Raw genomic sequence first — 22,244 nt, forward strand, 5'->3', positions numbered from 1 at the left:
GGGGAGAGGGAGAAGTCTCGGGGGGAGAGGGAGGAGTCTCAGGGGGAGAGGGAGGAGTCTCGGGGGGTTAGGGAGGAGTCTCGGGGGGAGAGGGAGGAGTCTCGGGGGAGAGGGAGGAGTCTCGGGGGAGAGGGAGGAGTCTCGGGGGAGAGGGAGGAGTCTCGGGGAGAGAGGGAGAAGTCTCGGGGGTGGGGGAGGAGTCTTGGGGGAGAGGGAGGAATCTCGGGGGAGAGGGAGGAGTCTCGGGGGAGTAGGGAGGAGTCCCGGGGGGGTAGGGAGGAATCTCGGGGAGAGGGAGGAGTCCCGGCGGGGTAGGGAGGAGTCCCGGGGGGGGTATGGAGGAATCTGGGGGAGAGGGAGGAGTCCCGGGGGGTAGGGAGGAGTCCCGGGGGGTAGGGAGGAATCTGGGGGAGAGGGAGGAGTCCTGGGGGGGGGTATGGAGGAATCTGGGGGAGAGGGAGGAGTCCCGGGGGGGGTAGGGAGGAGTCCCGGCGGGGTAGGGAGGAATCTAGGGGAGAGGGAGGAGTCTCGGGGGGTTAGGGAGGAGTCTCGGGGGGTTAGGGAGGAGTCTCGGGGGGTAGGGAGGAGTCCCGGGGGGAGAGGGAGGAGTCCCGGCGGGGTAGGGAGGAATCTGGGGGAATGGGAGGAGTCTCGGGGGGAGAGGGAGGAGTCCCGGGGGGTTAGGGAGGAGTCTCGGGGGGTAGGGAGGAGTCCCGGGGGGAGAGGGAGGAGTCCCGGGGGGTTAGGGTGGAGTCTCGGGGGGAGAGGGAGGAGTCTCGGGGGAGAGGGAGGAGTCTCGGGGGGTTAGGGAGGAGTCTCGGGGGGAGAGGGAGGAGTCTCGGGGGGTTAGGGAGGAATCTGGGGGAGAGGGTGGAGTCTCGGGGGGAGAGGGAGGAGTCTCGGGGGAGAGGGAGGAGTCTCGGGGGGTTAGGGAGGAGTCTCGGGGGGGAGAGGGAGGACTCTCAGGGGGAGAGGGAGGAGTCTCGGGGAGAGGGAGGAGTCTTGGGGGAGAGGGGGAGTCTCGGGAGAGAGGGAGGAGTCTCGGGGGAGAGGGAGGAGTCTCGGGGGTGGGGGAGGAATCTGGGGGAGAGGGAGGAGTCTCGGGGAGAGGGAGGAATCTGCGGGGAGAGGGAGGAGTTTCGGGGGAGAGGGAGGAGTCTCGGGGGGTTAGGGAGGAATCTGGGGGAGAGGGTGGAGTCTCGGGGGGAGAGGGAGGAGTCTCGGGGGAGAGGGAGGAGTCTCGGGGGGTTAGGGAGGAGTCTCGGGGGGGAGAGGGAGGACTCTCAGGGGGAGAGGGAGGAGTCTCGGGGAGAGGGAGGAGTCTTGGGGGAGAGGGGGAGTCTCGGGGGAGAGGGAGGAGTCTCGGGGGTGGGGGAGGAATCTGGGGGAGAGGGAGGAGTCTCGGGGGTGGGGGAGGAATCTGGGGGAGAGGGAGGAGTCTCGGGGAGAGGGAGGAATCTGCGGGGAGAGGGAGGAGTCTCGGGGGGAGCGGGAGGAATCTGGGGAAAGGGAGGAGTCTCGGGGGAGAGGGAGGAGTCTCGGGGGGAGCGGGAGGAGTCTCGGGGGGAGAGGGAGGAGTCTCGGGGGGAAGGGGAGGAATGTGGGGGAGAGTGAGGAGTCCAGGAGGGAGGAGCAAGGGAGGAGGAAGAAGTAACAGAGGAGGAAGGAGTAAACTTGGAGGAAGAAGTAAGGCTGGAGGAAGGAGTCAGGAAGAGGGAAAGACTAAGGTGGGGATCTCTGGGGATTGGCGGGAGGAGTCCAGTGGGCGGGTGGAAGAAGTTCCAAGGGGGCAAGGAGTCCGTAGGGGTGGGTGGGGATGTCCAGGTGAACATGCAAGGGAGGGATCTGCTGAGTCCATGATTGCCTCCTGGGGATGGAACTGAGGACAGGCGTGGGAAGAGAGAATAGTGAGAATGACCGAGGGCAGAATGAGATGGTCGGGTGGGAGGGTCAGGATGTGACGGTATTGGTAGAAGGGAGGGCGAAGGTGGTAGGTGGGGACTTGGAGGCAGACACAGATCCTGGAGGTGGGAAGGAGGAGGTCGGGGAGGTGAATGTGGGTGGGGGTGGGATTTTCGGGAAGGAAGGGAACGTGCACGTTCACCTGGACATCCCCGAAGGAAAAGGGCTGGGGCTGGTAGGTCACGGAGGGGAGGTGGAAGGTGATGCCAGGGGGGTCAACAGGAAAGGAAATGGGTGACTGGGGGAGGGGAAAGGATGGGGAAGTGCAGGAGAAACTGTAGCACTGCCATGCTGGCTAAATCGAAAGTGAAACGCGAGTCGTGGTGGGCGAGATCAGGCGCTGTATGGGAGTGTGATCAGCGGGTGGGCGGAGATGCAGGTCAGCTCAGATGGACAACTGCAAGCAAACCCCAGCAGGCAGGATTGAGAATGCTCAGGACATTGAGATGAGTGTGATGAGGGAAGGATGCTTGGCAGAGTGCTGGCACTCGAGAGCCCTCCGCACACACAGATTCTCGCTCCAGAATCACTCGTGGGCCAGCTGCGTGCAGCTGAACTGCTAGTTGGCAGGAGGCGGGATGCAGGGGGAGGACGCGTGAGGCCTGTCAACGAAGCTGAAAGACACCATTATACATTATTCAGTGCAAGTGAATATATTTTCAGATTGTAAAGTGACAAAGTGTGTTCACCCGTGCAGCCAACTGTGATCAGAATTTGTTAGCTTCTGAACGCCTTAGACTCCCAGGTGCTCCCCTGACCGACACAGCAGGGGTGGAGACAGCCTGTGCAATGGTTGGCCCGTGTTGCCTCTGATGACTTCGGTGTGGGTCCTCTGGAGAGCCGAGGCCTTGGGGCGGTGGCTTGCTTTGGCTGTCCTCCTGTGGGTCATCTGCTCCCTGTGTGGTGACAGAGGACGAGGTTGAGGAGGACAGCTTCCGAGATTCCTGAGTGGATGACCCAGGGTGTCCAGCTGTCGCTCCTCCTCCTTTCGGGTGCCCAAGGGCCCCGGCCTGACTCCTTGAGCAGAAGGAGCACCTGGAGGGATGTCGAGGTGCCCCCGCTTCCCTCTCGTGTTGCCACTGCAGGAATTTACCCGTGGCCAAGGCAATGGAGTGCAGTGTGCACGCATCTCTGCGTTCTGCTGGACAAGGGTCTCCATGGTGTCCGCCATCCTCCCCATGGAGACCTCCATACGCACATATGTGGGCACCACTTTATCAGAGAGCAGGCAAATGTGCTCCTCTGGCTCACGTGTCACTCTGTTGAGGGCTTCCGACACCTCTGTGTGATGTTCCCCTGTCTTCTGCTGACTCTGCGATCAGTTGGGAGGCCAAATCCAGAGGCTCATCATCCGACTTGTGGCCCTCACAGATGCCTCTTCCCCAGCAGTCCTCTGAGTGCCAGGAAGCTTGGCTGAACCTGTCTCTTCCTGCTGCAGACATGTGTCTGTGCGGTGATCACCAAATTGTGAACCTGAGCCTGCTCTAGATCTAGATCCCACCGAGGTGTGTGTCTCTGTGCTGGTGCAATGTGTGGGTAAGCGCTGTGATGGGTCTTCCAGGCTGCTTATTTCCAGCTTTTCATTGGATGAGGTGTCCTCTTGGCTGGGCTGAGGACACGGATGGAGCTGAGGGACTGGCTGGCTGAGGGTGTTGGTCGCTTGGCAGAGCTCCCTGTGAACCAAAGTAGAGATAATGAGTGCATGGCAGCAGAGTCAAAAGCAGGAGAGAGAGCACTCACAGTTGTGTTGAGAGAGGGATGATGTGGTGCAGGATCCTCACGACAGTGTTCACTGCCGACCTCCTCATCCTCACCGGTCACGCTCCTCAAACTGAGTGAGGGGCCTAATGCGGGCCACTCCACCCCGGGTCTGAGACCTCTTCCTGCTGATGTGAGCCAGCTTCTCCTGCATGAAAACAGATGAAGAGAGTATGAGCAGGACACACGGCACTGAGTGGGGTGTCTGTGTGGTGAGTGGAGCCATGGACAGAATGAAGATGTGAGCTTGGGAGGAGATGGGGATGTGAGGGTGTGTGTGAGAGTTAGTGGTGTTGTCCCTTGAGGTGTGAGATCCCTGTGGATGTGTGATGGGTTTGTCAGTGTGTGAACTGAGAGTGATGAGAAGAGTGACTTACCCTGGCGGAACGGATAAGACCATTCACCCTGTAGTGGCACTGGGTGGCTGTCCTCTTTTACAGGGCATTGGCACTGACCACCGTTGTCACCAACTCCCATCCTCTCTACTGGATTAGTGCTACTGCTGCCCACCCTGCGGTCAGAGTGGGGGTGAGGTAGAGGACATCAAGGCAGGCCTCCATTGTGTCCAAAAGGCATCATTAAAGCGGGGTTTGGGACGGTTTGGGGTGGGGGACGCGGCTGCTGTCTTCTGGCCTTTCGGGGCCATATCTTCTTTGCAGCAGTCGTGAGCTGGAAGCACTGAGTGTGCGCGCGGCTGCACTTTTTAAATATGGCGCCCGGCATGAGGAAGTGGCGAGGTGATGGCGTGGCGGGCGATCGAGAGTCTGCCCGCTATTGAAGTGGCGTGTTTCCCGGGAATGCATAATGCACGAGGCTGTATTGGGACCACACAGGGTGAAAAGCCACCATTGCAGCCAGTGGATAAAACGTCCTTTTTAGCGTCCGCTACCCCACTTAGCGCAAATCTGGAACGATTACGCCCAGTTTCTTTTTATTTATTCTACCAGCTCCTTAAAAACTCCTCTGCTTTAGGGACTGACTATGTCCAGGTTGCGGGTCCACAAACGCCATCAGTTCTCCGGCACTCACCCAACTGTACATTGCTCCCATTGTGGCCTCAGCATAGTGTTCAGCTATCATCACGTCCCAAGCTTGTTCTAACCCAATGTCTACGCATATTCGCTTTCAAGAATGGGAATACTGCCTGATTTTCCGCCCCCCCTCAAGCCCAGTCCTGCCAACAGCAGCAGCAGGAAGCTTGGCGGGTGGGGGGAGCTTAACTTGGCGGAGTTCAAAGGTCAGTTTCCCGACAGTGGGATGAACTTTCGGAATTAAGTTCTCGAGAATTCAAAGGCGGATTTAAAAGGTGGTCTGAGCTTCCCGACAGACAATGCCAGGGAGCCCTTTTGCGTGCCTTAGCATGCTCATTAAAAGGCCACCTCTCTGGAACTGAGTCAAATTAAGGGCCCTGACAGTGAGAAATTGGAACGTTCACATTCACAACGGCACATAAGCGGCGCGCACCTGGCGAGGTAGACTTCTCCCACGATTAACGGTGAGTTGCTGCCGAATTGTCCTCTTTGGGGAGTGTCTGTCAATGCCAGCCTTATGCTCGAGACCACGCCCCCAGGCGGCGGCAGTGCAAGTTGTGTGGAGGATGACTAAGGAAGGGAGGAGTGGTCAGTGGGGATGGGTGGAGCAGTGCTCAGGCAAAAATGGAAGGGATAGTGCAGGCTCTCCGGGTGCCCATTAAATATGGTGCCCAGACTTTCAACCCCGTGAGGTAACGACGTCCTGCCTGACCCCTGCCGTGAGAATCGGCGAGCTCCTCCCAGATGCATATATAATGAGGCACCAGCGTGTGGTCAGCCATCCCGCAGGCATCACTCCCACTTCTATGCCTGACCAATCTTAGACTCCAGAACAGAAGAGATTCAGCCCCAGGAACACTGAGGCCAACTGCAGTGGCCTAATTGTTGTGACCAGCAATGCTACTTAAGTGAACCTTGTAGAATTTACAAATGCAACAATGCATTCGCTTTAAGTGAAGTTTTTCAATAACAGACATCTGCTTAGCTGCTTTTATTAATTTGCCTTAGTGCTGTGTTAGTGCCACTGGCTTCTGATAATGTGGATGGTTCTCAGCTGGTGGCAATGTGAAAGTAAAGTGGTCAGATTTGCGATGGTTTATGGTCAGGAAGATCCAGTTACTTGAATGGAAGGGTTTCTCCCACCACAAGCCTTAAAGAATCCAGCACATCTATGCTGGTGTCACCACTAACTATTTAAAACCCACAAGTTAGGAGCTAGCAGGAGAATCACTGATTGGAAGCCAGCTGCACCATAACAATGTAAGAGCAGCAATTATATCTCACCACATGTAATTATACTGTATCGCCTGTGCCCAATTTAAAGCTAATTCATTTATTTTACTTATATGGTTACTAAAATGAAAAAGAGATTTTGTGAATTCATAACCCAATGACTGTCTATAAAAGTCTAATGAAATGCAACTGTAGCTCAGTGGATCGCACTCTTACTTCTGAATCAGCAGGTTGTGGGTGCAAGTCCCACTACAGAGATTTGAATACAAAAATGCAGGCTGACACTACTGTGCCTTACCGAAGGAGTGCTACACTGTCACCGGTGTGGTCTGTCAGATGAGATGTTAATACCAAGGCCCTGTCTATCCTCTCAGATCCCGTGGTACTATTTTGAAGAACAGGGGAGTTATCCCAGTGTCTTGACCAATCTTTATCCCTCAGTCTATATCACAAAGTCAGATTAACTGGTCATTATCACATTATTGTTTGTGGGAGTTGACTGTGTGCACATCGGCACAGTAAATGGTAGGGCACTGAGGAGTACGGAGGAACAAAGGGATCTGGGAGTTCAGATACATAATTCCCTGAAAGTGGCATCACAGGTAGACAAGGTTGTAAAGAAAGCTTTTGGCATACTGGCCTTCATAAATCAAAGTATTGAGTATAGGAGTTGGGATGTTATGATGAGGTTGTATAAGACATTGGTGAGGCCAACTTTGGAGTATTGTGTGCAGTTCTGGTCGCCTAACTACAGGAAGGATATCAGTAAGATTGAGAGAGTGCAGAGAAGATTTACTAGGATATTGCCGGGTCTTAAGGAGTTGAGTTACAGGGAAAGATTAAACGGGTCAGGACTTTATTCCTTGGAGCGTAGAAGAATGAGGGGAGATTTGATAGAAGTTTACAAAATTGTGAGGGGTATAGACAGAGTAAATGCGAGTAGGCTCTTTCCACTTAGATTAGGAGAAATAAACACGAGAGGACATGGCTTTAGGGTGAAAGGGGAAAGGTTTAGGGGGAACATTAGGGGGAACTTCTTCACTCAGAGAGTAGTGAGAGTGTGGAATGAGCTACCATCTGACGTGGTAAATGCGGGCTCACTCTTAAGAATAAATTAGATAGATACATGGATGGGAGAGGTCTGGAGGGTTATGGACTAGGTGCAGGCCAATGGAACTAGCGGAATAATATTTCGGCACAGACTAGAAGGGCCGAATGGCCTGTTTTCTGTGCTGTAGTGTTCTATGGTTCTATGGTTCTATGGCTGTTGAGTTTCCGATATAACAACAGTGACAATACTTCATTGGCTGTTCAGCCTCTTTGGATCATGGTGAACGGCACTATATAAATCCATCTTTTTTCCCCTTCGTGAATCACATATAATTTCTACATTTTCAGAGAATGAAGATTAATTAAAATGACAACATTCAGCTCAAGTCATACAGTTCTCTAATTAAACACCCACATTTTATGGCGTCAATGTTAGGTTAGACTGTAAATATAATAATAACCTAAGAATGACTGATATTAGTGTTGACTTTTCTGGGTTTAACATGTAGTGATAAATCACTGCCACTGTTATTATTGCTGTAGTTCAGTTTCCCTCAGACGCATGACTCTTTCTGAACCACCAGCCTGTAAATCAGACAAGTTTATTTTGCTGCCGCCACTGACTGTGCAAGACACAGAGAGCTGGAGGCAGTTGAACAATGCGAAGCAATTACTTATTTGCTTCCTGTTGATGCAAACTTTTATTTAAATGTGTATTGTGCTCATTCTGGTTTTTTTTCCTGAAAAACAGCACTTCTTATTTCAACTAAGGTGTTAACCCATTTAAAATGAATGACTTCATAAACCTATTAAATTATTGGAAAAATTAATCATAGCAACAGATTAATTGTTCATAAGAAAATATCTCACATGACAAATATCTAACAACTTCCAGCAATGTGGTGCTAAATATTTCCTCTACCTCTGCTTTTAGAGTGTTAGGGGTCTAACCACCAGCAACTTTGGATTTAATCATTTAAACATGCAATAGAAGAGTGGTATCCACTAATGGGGCTTATAGACGGTTATCTTTTACAATAAAATAACACCTCATTCTAAAAGAATCATGCAAAGCCCTCCATTGCTGTTTTCTGTTCTTTTAAGGGGCTCCATATCTGACTGAGTGGTGCCTAGTTTAAATGAGAGTCTTTTTATATCTCCTTGTGTTTCTAACCATCTGCCAGTACTTTTATCTGTCTTTGTCTGGCCTTATCTCTCTCATTTCCACCCCTCGGTTCCTGAATGTGCTGCTATGACATCAGTTACATTGAGCAACATCACACAATGTTTATACTCACTTAGTCAATGGAAAAGGGGCAAAATAATCAACCCATTCATTCAGCCTGTTGCTATCACATCATGGATTAAGAGAACTCAAATCCAGCAGGCAAAGGTAAAGTTGCAATGATATTGAATAACACAATGAAGGTTTCAGGATTCATTCGTGAGTGTTGACGTGATTTACATCACTGGCATCGAGTATATTGGAACAAATGAATAGCCAAAAAGATCCTTTTCCTTAAGGATCTCAGCTAATAATATAAAAAAACAGCTACTTATATTTACTCTCCAAATGCTTTACAATCCTCACATCTTTTGATAAGAAAATTTGTCAGAGTTCTTTAAAATTCGTTGAATTTATCTATTCTCCCCCACCCCACCACCACCCCCACACCAAATCCTTTAAGGTTCTGGATTATGCAATGTACCATTACCATGGTGAGAGGCTACAAGTTCCTTGAATTGCCCAATACCCTAGTGGAGCCCCAAAACTTGCTATATCAGATATCACGTATGTCATTCCTGCCAAACTGTGGTTCTCAATCAATATTTTACAAGGAAAATACACTTTTGTTTACACAGAATTCGGGAAACAAAACATAGGGATCAAAATATGCAGTGTAGTTATTATTGAATAATTATATTTTATTACTGTTGCTGCCAACAATTACTTCGCCTGGGTTCCGATTCCACAGTCAGAAATGGCGCCAGCGTTCCAATTAATTTATATTTCTCTTTAGTGGCACTCTTTGGAATTTTTGCACTGGACTCTTGGTAATCAAGAGTCGAGCTTTCCTGCAACGTTAACAGTAAGTCAAAAGCACAGCCAAAACAAATCTGCAATACATCAATTACTAATATACCATAATTACAGTAGATCCATCAAAATAATTACTGCAGCCTACACTATATGAAGCATTCATAAATCCTAATAATGCAATCACTTCTTATTTATAGTATCAAGTTATATTTAAAGGTAAGCTCTTTTCCCTCCTCCTCTTCTGACCTGTGTCAGGGCATGGTTTTACAACTGCCAACAGGCCTCAGCCCAAGAGCATATGCCCAAGTTGACAATACTTTGACTGGAAGCACAGACAGGAACAGGCTACAACGTACACGTCTGTATGGGAAACATCATAGCCCCATCCTGTTGTCACTCAGTGATACAGGATAGCAATCAAGAACAGGAGTCCTTTTTTACTGTAACCTAGCAATGATGAGGCTAGCTGTAAAATCCTATCAACTGTCTTTGCTGTGATCAGTTTTTAAAAGACATCCCAGTAACAGCAAATTCTAAAAGCTAAATTTTCATAGATTTGAGTGTGCTAGGTGTGTATTCAGTGGGTGCTGTTGTTAGGGTGGCTAAACATTCTGAATCTTAGAGCCACACACCATAATCTTCAGACGTTCAGAGAGCCGCAAGATACGGACAAACTTTCCAGACATGTTTTTATTACTATTACACGCACTTCTGTGAGGAAACCTTCAGCTTTTTCCTCCCTTCTCTTCCAAACTTCCTTCACACACAACTCAGATCGTGGCAAAAACAAACCTGCTTCACTGACACGTATCAGAGTGAGCACATGCTCACTGCTTAACTGATATTGGCAGCCTTGCTATTCCAATGTGGAAAACCAGTCCAGAGGTTAAAAATAGATTTATTTTACTTGGGGGAAAAAAAGTTGTAACCACCGATTGATGACAAATTTGAATCAGAGTACCTGTGTCCCAATACAGTAGATTCTTACGTTCCTCTTCTGTATTAAACTGTTTCCTCCCTTTCCAGACAGAGGTTCAAGTTGGAGGTTCAGCAGCGAGAGGGTGGGTTATGGACAGGGTTGCCAACCCTCCCAGAATGACTGGGAGACCTCCAGATTCACCCTCAATCTCCCAGCGGCTATTAAAAGCAGCCTGAGAGATTTTAAAACTGTAAGATTCCATCAGCCAACTCTGGTGACCAGAGAGTCCATTTAACTGAATGGTAATGGATGATTGCGTTTTGTGCAGCATGATAACATAGAACGTTTATGTCACACCCACGCCCACGCACTGCACTCATGAACGTCGCTGTTTGCTGCCCGGTCTGTTTTTTAGTCCCGCTGGCGGACGGCGCTGAGCCTGAGAGCGAGTGAGCCTCGAGTCGAGACAGAGTGTTATAGACTTGATTTTACAGACACGTTTCTCATGAGAAACAGTGAACTTTATTTACAGGTCTTCAGCAGCAGTTAAATGCTTTCATCAAAAATCACAACAAAAAGGCACAAACACCACCCCTAAGGTTCCCCACGCTTAGGGCTGATTCGTTCACACTGTCATATGATACTACACAGTACAATTACTCTTAAAGCTACAGTCACTCCATTCCTTAAAGCTACAGTCACTCCATTCCTTAAAGCTCCAGTTACTACATTCCTCTCCCTTTAAATTTTTGTTACAGTTTGTATTTTCAAGAACAACTACATTCCTGACATTAGGAATATATACATGGGTTATGAAATTATAAGCTCAGTCCCTCAGGTGGTTTTCTGATCTGGGTGGAATGTTGTAGCTCCATGGCTTCAGAATCTTTAATGAATCTTCATTTTCTGGAACTGCAGCAGCACCAGGTACCTCCTTAGGCCCAGGCAGTTCAGTGTTATCCACTCCGACAGGGACATCGGGTGTGTGTACCCTTGGTTGATCAATCACAATGGGGACCAATGATTACAGGTGGAGCATTGGCTTGTTGGGGTATCTCCCTTCTTCTAAAATGATCCATGTGTTTTCGGGTGATCCAGCCCACCCCTTCTATGCGGTGCGACAACGGTCTAGTCACAGAAACTATTACACCGGTAACCAACTAGATACACCACTGGAGTTTTGTACAAATACTGTTTCACCAACAGTAAATTCTCACTCTCGACAATGCAAATCATGAGTCACTTTTTGATTCCCTTGGCTGTTCTCTACCTTCCCCTCCAAATTGGGAAGCACCAGGCTTAATCTCGTATGAGGGCGGCGCTTCATAAGTAATTCTGAAGGTGTTGAACCTGTAGCAGTGTCGGGGGGGGTCGTTCTATAGTGAAACAGGAAACGGGAAAGTTTAGTCTCCAGTGATCCTCCCAATAATTTTTTTATCCCATCTTTAAAAGTTTGGACTGCTCTCTCAGCCAATCCGTTAGAGGGCGAATGATCCGATTCTGTTTTTGAGTGTTTGGTACCATTTAGGCTCACGAATCTTTGAAATTCAGCATTAGTAAATGCGGCACCATTGTCTGAGACAATGACTTCTGGCAATCTGTGTATAGAAAAACTTTAGTGTAATCTTTCTATCGTCGCACCTGACGTTGGAAATCTAACTTCGTACGCGTCTAACCATTTGGAATGTGCATCAATTATTAGTAGAAAAATGGTCTCTAGAAATGGACCTACATCATCTATATGCCTGGGGTCGGCCAGGCCATTTCCACGGGTGTACTGGAGCTGCAACAGGCAACTTCTATAGTTGCTGGCACTGGAGACAGTGTCTAACCATTTTTTCTATATCGCTGTCTGTACCTGGCCACCAGATATAGCTCCTTGCAAGCATTTTCATTTTGGAAATTCCAGGATGGGTGCTATTCAGTTGGGCCCCCTTCCTTGTGAAGGAACAACAACTCGTGCACCCCATCATAGGATATCCTCATGACTACTCGATTCATTCTTTTGAGTGAAGAATGACTTCATTTCTTCGAGGACTGGTTCCTGGGACCATCCTTTCAATACTCAGTCTCGTACTCTAGATAAGACTGGATCACGGTTTGTCCAGTTTCTTATTTGTCCTGCGCAGACTGGTGAAGAATCCAGGAAATTCATCGCTAATATGATCTTTTGAGGAGTTGGAGCATGTTCAATGCTCTCCTGCAAAGGAAGGCGACTTAGGGCATCTGCATTGGCTCTATGCATCCCTGGTCTGTGCATAAAAGTGTATTCATATGCTGATAAAATCAAAGCCCATCTTTGAATTCTTGCGGAAGCTATGGGAGGGATTGTTTTTTCTTTGCTAAACAGACCCAAGAGTGGTTTGTGATCAGATACCATACTATACTCTACTATGGTACATGTTGGCCACGTACATACTGATGAAATTTTTTGACTCCAAAAATAATAGATAATCCTTCTTCCTTGATTTGTGAATAACCCTTCTCAGCCATTGAGAGGGTTCTGGATACATAGCCTCTTGGCCTTTCTGAACTTTCGTTCATCTTGTGAGATAGTCCCGCTCCTGTGCCATAGAGAGGAGACATCGCAAGTTAGCACCAATTCTTTGGTCAGGTCGTAGTGTACTAACAGGTTCGAAGAGTGCAAGAGCTGTTTAACTTTCGTGAAGGCTTCTTCCTGAGGTGACTTCCAGGACCAACATTGGTTTTTCTTTAATAATGAATGTAGAGGGGCTAGGGGACCGTTGAAAAGTTGGGTAGAAATTGACCATAATAAGTTACCATACCCAAGAATGACTTGAGCTCTGACACATTTGTAGGTGAGGTTGCCTCCTTAATAACTTTAACTTTTTCTCCTACCAGGTGTAACCCTTTGGCATCCATCCGTTTGCCTGAAAGATACACTTTTCCTTTTTCAAGTGCACCCCTGCTTCCAAGAATCACTTTAAGGCTTCTTACAAGTTAGTCAAGTGTTCCGCTTCTGTTAACCCAGTTATTAGGACATTGTCCAGGTAGAACACAACTTGAGGTGGTCCTTGCAGCAAGCTCCCCATCATCCTCTGGAAAATCGCACAGTCTGAAGAAACACCGAAAGGCAGGCACGTGTATTGATACAACACTTTGTGTGTGTTTATGGTTACAAATCCTCTGGGTGCATCACCCAGTTCCAGCTGCTGATATGTGTGACTCATACCTAATTTAGTGTAAGTTCTCCCTCCTGCTAATTTGACACACACATCCTGAATCCTGGGGATATACTTGTCCAACTTGGCAACCTTGGTACCTTGTTTACTGTTAACTTGTAATCCTCATAAATACAAATGGTCTGATCCGGTTTCAAGACAGGGACTATGGGTGCTGCCCATTCTGGAAACTGAACCGGCTGAATAACACCCAGCTTCTCTAAATGGCTTAATTTAGTGTAAATATTCTCTCTCGGGGCAGAAGGCACAGGCCTGGCTTTAAAAAAATGAGGCGTTGCTTCAGAGTCAACATAGATCTTTGCCTGCAGGCCCTTGATTTCCCCAGTTCCTCGCAAAAGACCTTGTCATTTTTTTTAGAAGCTCTGGCAGTTCTCCAACTCTTAGCTGGAAAATTTCAGACCCATTTAGTTTAATTCCTTTTGACCAATCATAACCTAGAAGGCTTGGTCCTTCACCTTCCATTACAATCACAGGGAGCTGTGCTGTCTGGTGCTTGTAATAAACAGATATAGTGATAATACCTTTCACTTGCATGGCTTCACCGGTATACGTTTTCAATTTGGCTGAAGTCTGCTCCATATTCCATTGTTGAGTCGCCTTGTTTAAATATTTGAATGGTCCTCCCCCACTATAGTGGCTGATGCACCCGTGTCCACTTCCATAATCAAAGTTTTTCCATTGGCCTACAGAGTAACAGTGATTGGCTCTGTTTTCCCTTCTTTCACATTAAATAGAGAATAAACATTGGGATTAGTGGTTTCTGGTTCTTTCACATTATGTACTCTTATTGGTAGAGCTGTTGTCATGGAGAATGCGCCAGGGAACAGTGAACTGCCATGCTTTTGTTTAAATTCAAACCAGGCAGGTCAATGCAGTGCCTTGACCAATCAGAGCCCACTTGCCAACCAATCAGCACTCTCTTCTCATGCAGTACAAATTGTTGTTCCCTTTGAGATTTGGTATTCTTGCGAATCTGTCCTGATGAGTGCAAGACGAAAAGCTTCGATAGCAAATTTCTTTTTCAGCAAATGCAATTTTGTTTTTATATTACAGTAATGCAACCAACAAAAGACGCACAGGTCCCCATAGCAACCCTGGGAGCCCACAACCGAATAGACCTTCACATTATGTCTACAAATACGTTGCCTGGTTTGGAAAGCCATTTTCATTTATGTGGGAAAGGGAGTCAGTCCCCTTACTTACACCCTATTAAGTAACTTCACATTGTACACTGGAACCTAATACAAATGGCAGCCAATTCAAATGAAAAGATGGAGAGGTCTGCACAAAGATCACTCTGCAAATGGAAAAGGTTGGAAACTGAAACATTTTAAAACGTGGATCAGATTTCCATAGACTTATTATGATAAAAGGATACAGTTAAGTATTCGCTTTCACGTTCGATTATATATGAAATATGTCCGTGTTTTAACACAATGGGGTAAATTTGAATTTACACAATAGTGTAAAATGGCAAATTGGTAACTTGTTTTACATCTCCTGATTTTTTATTCCCATTGCCTTTAATAGAAATGCAAATTGGGAGAGATGTAAAACGGTTTTGTAGTTGTTCACTTTATGTTATTGCACAACATCAAAATGATTCCGATGTGAGTTACTGAGCAATGTTTAACACTGGAATATTATGCGTTTATCTGCAGTTAACTGTACTCACTATAGATAATTAATCACAGACTGGGACTCTTAACACATACTCATGGAGCTGGAGCTGCTCACACTGGACGTATCGCTGCTGGGAGATGGGGCCTCACTGGTAGGACTGTTCCTGATGGAATTCACTGGTTCATCGCTGCCGTTCAGATTCACAAAGGTGATACGAGCATTCAGGATGTGAAAAATTGGAATTTCTGCAGAGAAGATTTAAATATTGCTGAGGTCTCCAATGCAAGGCTAAAGACAATGCAAGTTCAAACCAACACGAGAATTTAAGAGACCTTTAAAGCATGTTGAAATAATTGGATTCAAAAAAAAAGAAATAGTTGCGTTTATCCAACACCCTGTCAGACTCTCGAAGGATCTCAAAGCAGTGACTATTGTGGATCAGTTGTCAGGTAAGCTAGAAAAATCCAAGTTCATCTGGTTTATTTTGCTAACACTCGCTGAGGGATGTTAACTAGGATAATTTCCTTCTCTTCCTTGTTATTGGGGCAGATCTATTACATTTTAGGACTTTTGAGTCCTAAAGCATTTGATACGATTTATGTTAATTTGTTGCTATTAGAGTGAATTCCCAGCTAGATAAGTTTAAAATTCGCCTGCTGGAGCCACTTGGCTAAAGAGGAAATTAATATATTGATAAGCTCTCTCTTGAGGGAGAGCAGCCATTGAAAGTTGTGTTCATGACATACATCAGTTAGACTGTGGTTTGTTAGAAACTAATTGCCAAAGGTCTTTAAATAAAATATCTCCCTGGGCTCCCAGCAAACATTTTACAATTGTTGGACTCTGCACAAAGCCGTTTTGAAGGGAGAGGATGCAGTAGCTACTGACCAATTCTTGGAGGGGGGAGGGATCACGAATCAAGGCTTCAACTTCCTGTTGGACAGATGACAAAAAAAAGATGCATGTGTTGCCTCTCCCTCAGAACACTGCATCAACTGATATGCAAGTAAGGCCTAGGCAGTTTATGTTAAGAATATATCTAACCAAACCCAAAGTTAAGCCTTGATCTAATGCAATCGGAAAAAAATCAAATATATCTAGCCTGTCCCAATATAGGGGAGGGGGGTGTGTGGGTTCTTATTTTTCTTACCTATGAGGGGGTTCTGTTGTGAAACCTTTGAGTCACGCTGTTGCATTACTTGGCATTCAGCAGTAGAGGCAAACTCCTGAGCATTAGGGAGTGAGAGTGACCAGTGTCGCTGAACTTCAAAGCTGCCTAAATCTATCTCAAAACTTGTAATAAGGGGCAGAATTTTGCCCTTGGCAGGGGTGGTCGGGAAGTTGGCCGCCGCCTGTGATTGGCATCGCACTGCGATTTCAAGCTGGTGGGCCAATTCAGGTCCGCTCACCGTAAAACGCAAGCGGCAGCGCTGGACGCTGCCTGTGGCCGGGGTGGGGGGGAGTGCAAGCAGGCTCAGCGTGAACTTTGCGCATGTGCTGCCTCAGGGAGATGAAGCGCAGTTAAGAAAAGAAAATGAAAAAAATACAAATGTAATAAATCGTCCCCTTGTGTGACTCTGTCACATGAGCAGGGGGCATATTATTGAATCAATCTTAAAAATTTTATTTTATCTTTAATTTGCTTTTGGAAACCTCATCCCATCTGTTGGATGAGGTTTCCAAAAGAATGCAAAGGCTGCTTGGCCTTTTCGTCTGTGGGCAGCGAAACATTGGAGTTAGTTGATTAATTAAAGGCCTTAATAGGGCCTTTTAATTGTTGGCGGGTGCGCTGTCGGCTCCAGTGCGCGCCTGCCGACCGAACTATCGCGCGATTGTGCGTAGACATCGACACGCTCGGCCGACATTGACGCGCGTCATTTCACGCTCGAGCGGGTCGGGGGCACGCCTGCCTGCCGAGCGAAAATTTCTGCCCAAGGTCTTTTTATCATCTCCCGGAACAGGCAGAAAGGATCTCAATCCCCAAAGGGTGACAACTCTGACAATGTAGCATTCCTTCAGTACAGCACAGAAACATCAACCCAGGTTAACCATGTAAGGCCTAGTCAGGGAGACAACCTCACAGTCTACTTAACTGGAAGCAAGAATATTAACTGAATTATACTGTCAAAAGGGCACATGATTATATAGAATGGCTCTGGACTTTCAGGGTTTCCATAATGCTTGAAGTCTTGTTGAAACCATTAGAAAATGGCAGCAACCTACACAAACTCTGGTGGGATCAACGTTGGGAGAACCACTGCAAGTGACCCCAGTGTAACCACTAAGATCGTGGCCCAGGCAATTTTGGGGGCAACAAGTGAACATCTAGCATTTCAGATGTCAAAGTGTCAAAAAGATTATTTTAAAAGGGAAAAGAATTCAATCATTTTCTGCTGTTTCATTTTTTTACCTTGATACGCTGAACTTTCCTGAGGTAAAGAATTGGAAATTAAAATCAGTTGCTGATCTACTGAACATCTCCAAGCAATTTACCTCTACCCGGCCTCAGGGTCTGCCTGTTTTGGCCTCTTTCCCAGAGGGAATGCCTGAACAGTGGCCCTAAAGAGTCAGGCTATGTTAAATGCAGTTCCATCTTAGCAGTTGTGTTGCACGTCCCAAACTACCATAAGTGATAATTCAGGAATTAAGCTAGTTTTTTTTGTAAAAGGGCAATGCTAAGCTCTTAGGAATTTACAATTCACTATTCTCCTTAAGATAATAGAGTTTGGTTGTCTTTGGATGTGACATGCAGAAGGCAAAAGGCATGTGAAAATGCAGAGCTTCTTTTCGGTTGCTTACCTATTTTGACTGGAAATCCTGGTGGGAGCCGTAGAGTGATGAAGTCCCTAAGTTTAGCAAAAAGTGCGTTGCTTATTGCCATGAGGTCAATGATGGGAGCTACCTGCTCAGAGAGGGACAGTGGGTGGTCCTCACACAGCCAGAGTTTCGCTTTAAACCTTGTCAGAGAGATAAGGAAATACACAATTAGCATTTCAACATGTGTTTCCCTTAGCATGTACTGTAGAAGCAGCTTTAATGGGAAGAGCCTTGTGAAAAGGCAAATGTTGCTTCTATTGAACTGGTCTTAAAAAAACAAACTCTACGGAATGAATAAATCCCTTGGTTAATATTCATATTAACAAAGTGCTTATTATTTGGAATTGAATGAATCATATGTGTTATTGACATATGGAAAAATCTATTCTTCCACTGTGGAGTTACACCTAATGTAGAAATGTTACAGCATTGAATATAGATTAGTGCACATTTGTATAATCACACTTCAGATATATTTGAATAACGTAAAATATCTATTTACATTCCACAAGACCACAGACATCAATTGATGCAGTGCGTCAACCTTAAATACTCACAAGGGGAACGAACCTTAACCAGTCTGTAAAATGCCAGTATCATAGACTCAAGCACCTGAAGTGACCTACCAGTGAAACTTATGGGAGAGAAACAAAAACATCAATAGGTGTTACTGTTCTTGCCATTTAAAAAAAAAAAATTGCAGATATTTTGTGTTTATTAAAATGAGATAATACAATGAAAGGGAACAAAATACTACTGACCAGTCAGTGCCGGTCTCAATCTACCTAGGGTAAGGTAAGTGAAGAATAAAGCTCTCCCTTCAAAGTGACAAAACCAATACTAGAACAGCAATACATTCTTCAGCTGTGTAACAGTTTCCATTTTTGGTACAAGTCACCTTTGTGACCTTTGACTGCTGACCCTGTGCTTGTTACTGAACCATTGCCCACCAGCAATGAAGTTGAAACTTCTCAGCTTCGGTCCGGTTAAGACCCTTACGGTGGTTGGCAGACAGGAGACTTTTCACCAAAGTGTCTGGCAAGCCAAGAGGTGAGACTATAGTGCTGGCCTATAGCATGACGCATATAAGCCTAAAAGGGAGGGAAAATCCACAGGGATGATTTTTTTAAATCAAAGGGCATCCTTATAAGAGAAAATCATAATTTTTTTTAAAACCTTACCCCGGAAAGTTAACTTATTCAAGCTTGTCATGATAATAGCCGATTGTGGTTGTGCACTCCAGTATTAGATACTATACGGTACTCTGTACTATATATGGGGTCACCTGACCTGGAGGTTGAAGGTCAGATAGTACATGTGGGAGCCTGACTTGATAGACTTCAGACACTGCAGATATGTGTTCATATTAGGAAAATGTGTTATCAATAAAGTTAGCTCAGCTACAATGTCGATGGCCTGTGTGCGTCATTAAGAAATAAGAAACAAGACATGGTGTCAGAAGTAAACCAAATGCGACAATGGAGGTTCTGAAACCACCGACAGAGCTCAGTTTGAAGGGAAATCTCGCCAAAAACTGGAGGTGGTTCCGGCAGCGATTCAAGCTGTAACTCACAGCGAAGTGATAAAAAAGACCCTCAGGTACAGTCTTCCATCTTTCTTCATGTAACAGGGGAAGAAGCCCTAGAAGTCTATAACACATTCACATTTGAAAGTGATGAGAATCGAAATGACTTGAAAGAAATAATGGAAATCTTTGAAGCCTACTGCAGCCTGAAGAAAAACATTATGTATGAAAGATACTGATTTTTTTAAACATGCACGCAAGGCAGTGACAGCATTAGTCAGCACGTAAACAAAAACAAAAACAAAAAACTGCAGATTCTGGAAATCCAGTCAGTAGGACTATTTTTAGTCAGTACGTAGCTGAGTTGAGAAAACGAGCTAAATTGTGTGAATTTGGAGAGCTTGAAGAATCACTCATCTGAGATAGAATAATTTGCGGGATTGTAAATGACTCTCTGAGAGGACGGCTTTTCAGAGAAGTTGATCTCACGCCGGAGAAAGCAATAAATATCTTCAGAGCAGCAGAGACAACGAAATGCCAAATTAAACAGATGACAGAAGATGATAAGCCACACACGGTCAAGCAGTTTAGATGCAGTTAAACAGAAACAGCCCCGGGAAAGAACAAATAGACAACCTGAAGGTAAAAAGAACAAAACTGTGATTTAAACATTTAAATGCAGCCAATGCAGAACAGAGCATTTACCACGTAGTTGTCCAGCTTATGGAAAGTAGTGTAAGAACCGTGATAAACTAAAACACTTCGCGAAGATATGTAAATCGAAGAAAGTGCACACGATTGCAGATGATAACACAGACAATGAAACTGAACTTTTCGTTGGTGCAGTAACAACAAATTCCAAAGTAGAAGGTTCATTTAAAAATTGCCAAAGTGATGGTGAATTTCAAGCTTGACACAGGTGCACAAGCAAATGTCATTCCTATAAACCTGTATTGTAAGATAAGCAAAGAAAAACAGCTAACTAAAACAGAAGTGAAGCTGTCCACTTATACAGGTGAAAAAGTTGCTGTAGAAGGAAAGTGCACACTTAGAGAACTACAAAAAACAGTTTCAAGCACTTCCATTCACAGTGGTGAAAACTGATGCATAACCCATTGTTGGAATCAAAGCTTGTGAAAATCTGAAGCTAATCAAGAGAATAATGACTGTCACCACTGATGACATCCTGAGTGAGTATAAAGATGTGTTCCAGAGGATTGGCTGCCTAAAAGGAGAACACACCACCAAGACTGACGAAACTGTGACACCCAAAATACACCCGCCCAGGAAAATACCAGTAATGCTGAGAGGCTGACTGAAAGCAGAGTTGGACAGAATGGAGAAACTTCACATCATCAAGAAAACTGAAGAACCAACAAAGCGGGTTAATCCAGTTGTAACTGTAGAAAAATCAGATGGGAATCTGCGAGTCTATCTGGGTCCCAGAGACCTAAACTAGACAGTGCAAAGAGAGCATTACCAGCTGCCCACAGTAGAAGAGATCATGTGTAAACTAGCTGATACTAAATACTATTCAGTCTTGGATGCGAGTTCAGGCTTCTGGCAGGTCAAGCTGGATGAACGCAGCTCCTATCTCTGTACCTCCAACACACTATACAGGCGATACAGGTTTTTATGCTTCCCTTTTGGTATTAATTTGGTTCCGGAGGTGTTCCACAGAACAGTGAAGCAGTTGTTTGAAGGGTTAGAGAGCACAGGAAGCTATATCAATGATGTACTGGTCTGGGGAGTCTCACAAGAAGAACATGACCACAGACTGAGGCAGGTACTGGCCAGAGCTAGAGAATTGAAGCAATCATGAACATGCCACCCCCCAGAGTGTAGGAAAGACTTGGAGAAGTTTTTGGGAAAGGTGACCTATCTTGGGAAATTCATTCCGAACATGTCAGATCTGACAGCAGCTCTCTACAAAATGATGTGGAATGGGACTGGGAATAAAGTCACCAGGAAGCTATGACTAGTCTGAAGAGAACACTGACCCAGGCACCAGTGTTAAAGTATTACCATGTCAGTCAGCTGGTCAAGATCTCAGTGGATGCTCCAAGGACTGGCCTGGGAGCTTCCCTCTTGCAAAGTAAGGCAGCAATGGCATACGGTTCAAAGGCAATGACTGAAACACAGCAGCCGCATGCCCAAATAGAGAAAGAAATGCTAGCAATTGTGTTTGGCCTAGAACACTTTCACCAGTTTGTCTATGGCAAAAGCGTGGAGGTACAGTCTGAACATAAACCTTTGCAGCTAAACTTAAAAAGCCCCTGAACTGTGCACCACCAAGAATCCAAAGATTACTAATGTGTCTGCAGAAGTATCAGGTCAGAGTTAAATACAAACCAGGCAAGGAAATGTACATCACAGACACTCTGTCACGTGCATACCTACCCATCACAGAGGAAGAGGATAAAGAAATGGAAGCACAGGTTCACATGCTGACAAAGGACTTACCTGTGGCTGTAACCAAACTGGATGAGATCAGGGAAGTGACCAAGAATGACCCCACCCTGAGAAAACTGCAGCAGATTGTGCAAACTGGCTGGCCCACACATTGGACCGGAGCCCCTTCTGATGTACAAGAGAACTGGAACTTTCGTGAGGAACTTCATGTAGCAGAAGGAATACTTTTCAAGGGAGAAAAGATCATAATTCCGGCAGCAGTGAGGAAAGAAATGCTGCAGCGCGTACATGAAAGTCACCTCAGCGTAGAGACATGCAGGAGAAGAGCCCGAGATGTAATGTATTGGCCTGGAATGGGAGCACAAATCGGGGAAATGGTGAGTGCATGTGCAGTGTGCCAAAAGTACAGTAAATCACAACAAAAAGAACCACTCCAACCACACAGAGTTCCAGAGAGGCCCTGACAGAAAATTGGAGTGGACTTGTTCACATTTGACAACAGTGAGTACCTACTGACAGTATATTATTACTCAAAGTTTTTTGAGTCTTTGCTGCTGAGAAATGATAGTAAGAGCATCACTGTAATAAGTCATTTAAGATCAATTTTTGCCCACCACGGCACACCTGAAGTGCTCATCACAGGCAACGGTCCACAATTCTCAGGCTCTGA

At 46.1% G+C, this 22,244-nt stretch overlaps 1 protein-coding gene across 2 annotated transcripts in view; it reads right to left on the reverse strand.

Annotated features, from left to right (window-relative positions):
• ankrd13b (ankyrin repeat domain 13B) overlaps positions 1 to 22,244 on the reverse strand; it is a 352,153-nt gene that overhangs the window by 17,946 nt on the left and 311,963 nt on the right. For both annotated transcript variants that reach the window (XM_078548006.1, XM_078548005.1), the window contains 2 exons: positions 17,620 to 17,777; positions 14,913 to 15,065 (listed from right to left, as the gene is read on the reverse strand). In XM_078548006.1, coding sequence (XP_078404132.1) covers positions 14,913 to 15,065; positions 17,620 to 17,777 — 311 coding nt within the window. The remainder of the gene's footprint in view (positions 1 to 14,912; positions 15,066 to 17,619; positions 17,778 to 22,244) is intronic.

The sequence above is a fragment of the Cetorhinus maximus genome, chromosome 9, assembly GCF_964194155.1.
Source record: "Cetorhinus maximus chromosome 9, sCetMax3.hap1.1, whole genome shotgun sequence".
In the NCBI taxonomy this organism is placed as follows: domain Eukaryota; kingdom Metazoa; phylum Chordata; class Chondrichthyes; order Lamniformes; family Cetorhinidae; genus Cetorhinus; species Cetorhinus maximus.